Here is an 8039-nt window from a genome sequence, read left to right as displayed (position 1 = left end):
AGCTTCAAGATGCAATTTGAACTACTCGAACACACATCTCTAACCGTTCCTACTCATTCTCCGTTTCCAAGGAAACTACCTGTACGGCAGCTGGCACGGGCAACCAAGCAAAGACCGATTCCAAGGCAAGACTTAACAAGGTACAGCAAGCTTGGAACTGAAAAGTCCGTTCGGATGAAGGCAGTGCATATGTTTTGAAGTTCAGACGGATGCGGTTGTTAAATTTACCAGTTGTCCTATGTTCTTCACGCTACAACTTAATGTCTCTTTTGGTCTTCATAACTCTCATAAGTTTGCTTCTATACACAGTCTAAATCAGCAGACACAGCCAATGCCATTCTGAAGAGAAGGACGCATGCTGGTTACGAAAACGTAAATCCGGGGTATATCCAGCGATTCGTGCAGTGTCCATTTACACAAAATATCACCATCACAAATGTGAAGAGCTCCTCCGCACAACTTCGTCTGAACTTCAAAGTATATTGGTTGTTTTCCAATTCTTTACTCCACACAGTGTTCAGTGAACAGTCTCTTTGCTTTCCTATAGTTAGTTTTCCCGGTCATTTTGATGCAGAATATTTGACAATGTCATGTATTTTTTTTTTCAATAACAAACACGATATGAATATTAAATGATCTTTTATTTATTATCTTGACTAATTTATGAGGAAAGATTCATCGCAAGGTTTTCCGAAGGACGCTCACTTATGGAATATGTGACGTCAGAATGTCTCTGCCGAAAGAGTCTGTAATAAAAATATGCATTTGATTTCACATTTCGACCTTCAACTTATCTGCTACTTCACAATATGTATTATCATACGTGAATGTAATTATCAGTGAAATTTTAAAATATAATTGAACAGGACCTTGATATGTAATTATTGACTTATACCATATTGATCTTCATTTGTCCCTCTTGGTGAAGAGCTACTAGTGATATAAACACGTTTCTTTATCTTGCCTTTATCTTTTAGAAATGTTACAGGGCTGAGCGGTGTTTTAAAACAAATACCAAGTACAGCAGTCAAGACATGTACACAAAAAAGCAAGCCTAACTCGACACCGAGAACAAGTCATTCTAATCTGTCAAGTTGGCTTGCGCGCATAAACGTCGTCATGGTACTTAAGCTTGTACGCTAGAGCAATTGACACCAATGACCTCACACTACGGGTCACAGTTTGGTACCCCTAGGTTCACGGTTAACGATCCCCATCCCGTGCTAATAACATTTCTAAAGTCTCACAAACACTCAGTTCATCTAATTTTTATAATAAGATACTATCATTGCCTTATCATACAAGCAACTTTTAGTCTATTGAAAAAATATTTTAAGAATATCACACAGCAAAGTGTAGTGATCTATGAATATAATGTGACATGATCTATGAAGTCACATTTTAACATTAAGATGCGATTCATGTATCGTTTGTGATATCTTTCAAGCCTTCTTTTCCGTCCATAATGTTTTCGCGACGATGTACAAGAGAATTGTGACTGACTATTTTCAAAATTATTTCAATAAAGTCACCTAATAAACTATTTTCTTGACTCTTATTTATGTCTAACCTATTTTAATTTGGTAAACCTGGTGATAAAACGTGATATAAATTGACAAGTTTATGTCAGACGTTCAGAAAGAACATACATACATACATATATACATACATACATACATACATCCATCCATCCATCCATCCATCCATCCATACATACATACATACATACATACATACATACATACATACATACATACATACATACATACATACATACATACATACATACATACATACATACATACATACATACATACATACATACATACATACATACATACATACATACATACATACATACATACATACATACATACATACATACATACATACATACATACATACATACATACCTACATGCATGCATGCATGCATGCATGCATGCATGCATACATACATACATACATACATACATACATACATACATACATACATACATACATACATACATACATACATACATACATACATACATACATACATACATACATACATACATACATACATACATACATACATACATACATACATACATACATACATACATACATACATACATACATACATACATACATACATACATACATACACTCTTTACTGATCTGTTAATATCAAAGCAACGAGTCTAGGCTTTGCATCAATAATCGAAAACAAACTTCAAAAACGATCAACATGCTGTCACGTTTCCCTGTCTCCCGTCTCCATTGAATGGAGCCACTAAGTTTTGTAGATTTATTTACATCAATTCACATGCTATTTGTTTTTTTATATTGAAGGAGATAATGTGACATTAAATGTTGTAATTTACAATCGTCTGACATGAGGCAGTTCAACTTTTGAATTTATGACTTGGATTGTGCATTCCATTCCATTACATTGAGGAACGCAGTTCCGACCAACCAAAGTTACTGACCAAAAAGTTGAGTCCCATTCTGCAGCTTGTGTGGATATGTCGACGACCCGAGCCGATAGCCATTATTCACACCCAGAAGATGTTGGTATAGATTAGCACGACGTATTCGCCGCCTAAAATCCTTCAGAGTTCACTTACGTTTTTCGAGAGAACTTTCCGCTTGTCACCCTAAAACAAGGTAAGGTTAGATTTATTCACACTTCCGATGTGTTTTGTACAAAATATTTAGAACAACGCTTGGCGTTTGTATTTCAGAGCGTATCGTCTGAGTTTTGCTGATCAGCAGACACTGTGTCGAGTGTATTGAGTTTCACCGATGTCACCCACACAGTCGCTAGGCTGTAGTAACATCCCTTATTGGCTTGCAGATAAATTGTATGAACGTGTTTTAGCTCTCCGAACAAGGACGTTCTTCTGTAAAATAAAACGGAGTTTATCGCGGTTCGCCTCATTTGACTGCCGAAAGTTTACTTACATGTAAAAGTGTAATTACTATTGATGACTTCTACCTAGGCCCTGCAGTGCCTTGGACATAACCTTCCACCTTGGTCGACACATATGTCGTGTAGACAGATTGTTTACATGTTATGGTAGTTCATCTGATACCTCCATTCGGGTTTGTGGGTGCGTTTACAATGAATATACTGTAGGACCTGCTTTAAGGAAGTTTTTCGTTACATTTTAAATGAATATAAACGCCCATTCCGTCTAAACGAGGGTTCTCGAAATCATTCTGCATCAATAGTGTGTCAATGGCACGTACACGTTATTGTGAATAGTTTGCGGTGAATCATTCTTTCCCACACTGTTATAACCTAATGTGATTAATGAAGCGATATCATAGACAATTATCGCCAGCGCAGGTTTGCAAATTTCAATCGTGAATCTGTTGTTGTCACATTGCATGTCATACATGGTCGACAGTATTGACGCCAACAAGTATAACAGTAGGAAGTACTCGGTTCAGGGAAAGGTTCGTGCAATAATTTTGCAAACCGTTTATCATCACAGCTTCCGAGCAACCGACAGCAGAGAAATTAGCATTGTTTTCAACCACTGGAATCCCAATAATTTACAGATGAAACGTAAAATAATATAATAATTTAGCTGACACGGCTTCTAATTTTTTCATAGTTTATAATAGTGAATAACCGAAAAGTCAATTCTGTCTGTTCACAACCATATATTTGGTTCACCGATAACTGGACTTTCAATGAAATGAACACAACGATCCAAGGTCGATATATAGTGATAGGAATTTGTTTACACAACATGCAACATAATGCAGTAAGCTGGAAGTCTCGCAAGCAAAGGACTAACACTCTGTAATTAGTCACTGACGACAAGGAATCATCGGAAAACTATGTCTCCGTCTATGAGAGAAGACGGAAATAAAACACGGTGACAATGTTGTAAGGAGGTTAAAGGTCAACGTAAGCAAAGACATCCATCATGCAATCAGCGGATGATTTTTAAATATTCTATTTTAAAATACATTTAATCTGTCTTTCTCTATTAAAACAAAACACACGGCGGATACTTCTACGTCGACCGATTGTCGGCGAAGGCGAAGCTGATTGGTGGACATTTTGCACACTCTGAGTGGCCCTATAATCAGTATAGTTATCGCGGAGCAGGTGTTTTCATAACCGACAGCCACAGGTGTCACGTGAAAAAGGTTAAGACCCTATGCTACCAAACGAGCTTGGTAAATATCCGTCTTATTGGGGTACTCTCGTCACTCTAAGCCCCAAATGCCGAAAATGGTCGTTTGCGAGATCATACGTCGGAAATTCTACGCCCGAGACCGAGCATTTTTATAAGTTGGGGATGAAGTTGACAGTACACGTACACAGTATCCAACCGTGACGGCAACACACTTTTACGTCCAGTGAAGCAGACGACAAAACGTGACAGTGCAAAGTATGGCAAAGAGCAAAAAGAACATCGAGGCATTTCTAAAACGACGATGAAAAAGTCTAAAAATGTGTTTACAATATACTAATATTAAATTGACTATTTATTTATTTATTTCATTTATTGATTACCATCCAAAATTTTCCTTCGAGCTAAATACCCTCCCCTTTGTTAGTTCCGCATTTACGTAACCATCTATGCTTGTAGTAGGGCCCGTTTTAGCACGGCTAAAACAGTATTTAGCGTCGATTGAATGAGCTCCAATATATTTGTGTTGTGTTGTGCTTTTTTGTTGGCAGGACACAGCAGTAAAAAGCGCGAGAAAGAAGTTCATAAAATGTTGATCTATCATGATTTTCTAGCTACAAATGTATCAGAAAAGTGTCAAAAAGATGCGATTCATTACTGTGCCACATACCGTTCTTTGCTAGAGGGGTCATGACCTTCAAGATTCTAGTCCTTCTCTTTGAGGACCGTGATAAAATGGCAAACACAAAACCCCAAATTGTGAAGCATGGGAAGACAAAGGAACATACACAGTGGCTTTGAAAAGCACGTTAAAGTGAATCACAAAATTGATTATAGATTACTGGAGCCGTACCCCAACGTCCATACACAGTGCGTAAAGTGAACTTAAACCGCTTATCGTCAACGGCTATCCATAACTTCAACCATGAACAATCACAAAAAAATAGACTAACCAGTGAAATTGTCTTCATTACATCCATACACGCCAATAATAAGAACACAACTAGTCTTATTTTGCCCACGTTCTTAAAGGTATGTCAGCCACCTATAATCTAAATATGCCCATACATGGTCAAAGGGGCGTTTCTGGGTATTCAAAATGCCCATGTAACGGCACTGTTTTTAAAAAGCGGCCACCCGCTTAAAATGTTTATTGGTTAGATTTTCTCTTTCCATGATAACTGTGGCAAAAAATTGGAACAGGTGACAGTATACCTTTAACTGAAGCAACATCCAATGACGCGAACAACCTTTGTTTAATGAAAAATTGAAGATAGCAATGGCGATGAGAAATGTACATCCTAACGCATGCGCATTTTGTTTGCCAACTGGTGTCATAAGGAAATAAGGGAAAGCTTTAAATCAGCAATGTTATGACTATATTGTTTGTGCAATACTGATAAAGCGTCAAAAATAGAAATTACATAATTATACCTTTGAATAAATATATTTTATGTGCCTATTCGTCAATGGCGATAACGTTACTGAAATATTATAGTTGATCATTATTAAATTTATTTATTACTTGTACATTTATGGTTACTATGGTTTTTTACATCGTGGTTGGTATTTTTAGAACATTTGTTGCGGTACATTTTTGCTGCAATTATGGTTGCATAACAGCGAATTGTGCTAAGTATCACATTTATGGAGATAAGTACATTATGAAGGTTGTAGGGTGTACAGAGGAGATAGGCGGCTTAACATAATACCAAACGTGACAGACGGCGCAATAACAGTCTGTGCAATTTGGTTAATTTCAAATGACTTACATTGTAATACCTCTATTGGTATTACATCTATTTTATTTATTCCGTTGATTTTATTAGTTTTGTGGCAAGCTTGTTGTTTTTGCTCTTTCGTACGATCTTGGAAATGTCCAGGGATTATGAATTGGAATGCGGGACGCAATGCTCGAGAGACTGGGCAGAGAGTCACTGAGGTAAATTTATCCGGCACAAAGGTTAATGATTCTAACAGCTGTTGACGCTAACATTAACAATTTCAACGAGACAATAATCTCACTTTTAAGTCGATTTTGACACACATATCAGAGACACACTTTATCAACGGTAAGGTGCAAAGACTCCAAGGGGATCTTTGAGGACGATTCATAAGAGAGAGTGAAGACGTTGTAGAAGGTAAGAGAAAGAGAGAGTGGCAACTCCTTTACCCTGCGAGATGGAGTCAACCTTCAAAAAGCCTGTGCTGTTTTTGTTGGCCTGCATCACCATGTCTTCTTGCATTATCCTCTTCAACAGAGCCTATAATAGCCCGTATCGTGTCGCCGCGAACAGGTATGCATGGTCACACTTGTTTGTATCGGGAAATACCACGGCCACACGCTCCAGGACGGTGCCACCGCAAATCTCGGTATGCCCGACTCCTAGAAAGCACGTGCTGTTCATCGCCAAGGCCAGGACTGGCTCCACTTTCATTGGCGAGCTGTTTAATCAGAACCCGAACGTTTTCTACCTGTTCGAGCCGCTGCGAGTGGTTCCTGATATGGTGAAAATAGATGCAATACCGGAAATGTATCGCGGGGATATGTCGGCAGAATTACTGAACAGCTTCTACCATTGTGATTTCTTAACCTACTACGTGTATCAAATTCAAAGGTGGGGTCTTGCTATCTCTGAAAGCAAGGCTTTGCAGAAGATATGTAAACGATATAAGCGGTGCACAAAAGTTTCGATTTCTGACCTCAAAGAGGAATGCTTAAAGTATGATGTCATGGTTATCAAAAGCATACGCGTTGAAGATCTGAACCATCTGATGCCGATGCTGCCCAAGACTGTTTCGATTTTAAGGTGGTACTGCTCGCTCGTGACCCAAGGGCAGTCGCCTCGTCCAGAAAATACTTCAAACATCGCAAGCGGGTGCACGAAACATTGTACAAGCTCGGCATCGCCAAACCTTTGAACGATACTTCAACCCAACTTCACCCGGACAACGTGCACGACTACTGCAAGTGGCTTGGGCGCAACCTAGCTGTTTTCAGAAACGCCCAATGGCGGGCGAGGAGACAAATTGTCGTGCTGCGATACGAGGACGTCGTGACGAACGTGACGCAGAAGGGTTTGGAACTTTACGAAACATTTGGAATTAAAGCAACGGAAAAAGTACTGAAGTGGATCGATGACAATACTCAGAGTAAGGAAAAAGCAAAGAGAGGATCCATGCAGACAAAAAGGAACTCGACCAGTACGGCGCTGGCCTGGAGGTCAGATTTAAGCATGGACGATGTAAACTGGTTCAAAGCGCTTGCAGTGACGTCATGCAACAACTTGGATACAAACTCATAAGGCTGGAGTCTGAACTCACGAACCTATCTTCCCCATTGTTAAATCCCCTGCCCTTGGAATAATGAATGTAAAACATTTTGCATTCATTTTTGTCATATTCTTACTTACAAACAAATACATACATGCATACATACATACGTACGTGCGTGCGTGTGTGCGTGCGTGCGTGTATACATATGCATACATACATACATACTCATACATACATACATACATACATACATACATACATACATACATACATACATAATACATACATACATACATACTACATACATACATACATACATACACATACATACATACATACATACATACATACATACATACATACATACATACATACATACATACATACATACATACATACATACATACATACATACATACATACATACATAAAAAGTACATAGTCCATACATACATAAATTACATACATGAGCAAGATTACAGTGAATTTCAATAAATTAACCTTGCTTCGTAATATGTAATACGAAATGTATTTTATATAATCCTTGTACACCATATGTCCCTCGTCAAGCAGACTCCTGATCCCAGCACTTACACCAATCCTAAGAATTTTAAATGTTAGGCCG

The 8039-nt window shown here is 38.3% G+C and overlaps 1 protein-coding gene across 1 annotated transcript; it reads left to right on the top strand.

Annotated features, from left to right (window-relative positions):
• The first annotated feature begins 6319 nt into the window (after positions 1-6319).
• Positions 6320-7443, top strand: LOC139127665 (carbohydrate sulfotransferase 1-like). Its single transcript, XM_070693579.1, has 2 exons — positions 6320-6756; positions 6900-7443. The coding sequence occupies exons 1-2, from the start codon at positions 6320-6322 to the stop codon at positions 7441-7443; spliced, it is 981 nt and encodes a 326-aa protein (XP_070549680.1).
• The last annotated feature ends 596 nt before the right edge of the window (positions 7444-8039 follow it).

The sequence above is a fragment of the Ptychodera flava genome, chromosome 3 (genome assembly GCF_041260155.1).
Source record: "Ptychodera flava strain L36383 chromosome 3, AS_Pfla_20210202, whole genome shotgun sequence".
NCBI lineage: Eukaryota > Metazoa > Hemichordata > Enteropneusta > Ptychoderidae > Ptychodera > Ptychodera flava.
This window is presented reverse-complemented; position numbering and strand designations above follow the sequence as displayed.

Excerpts from the sequence above, each read along its gene's own strand:
- LOC139127665 (XM_070693579.1), top strand. The coding sequence starts at position 6,320 with ATGGAGTCAACCTTCAAAAAGCCTGTGCTGTTTTTGTTGGCCTGCATC. Across the intron at positions 6,757-6,899 it reads TACGTGTATCAAATTCAAAG|ATCTGAACCATCTGATGCCG; the intron begins GTGGGGTCTTGC and ends TACGCGTTGAAG.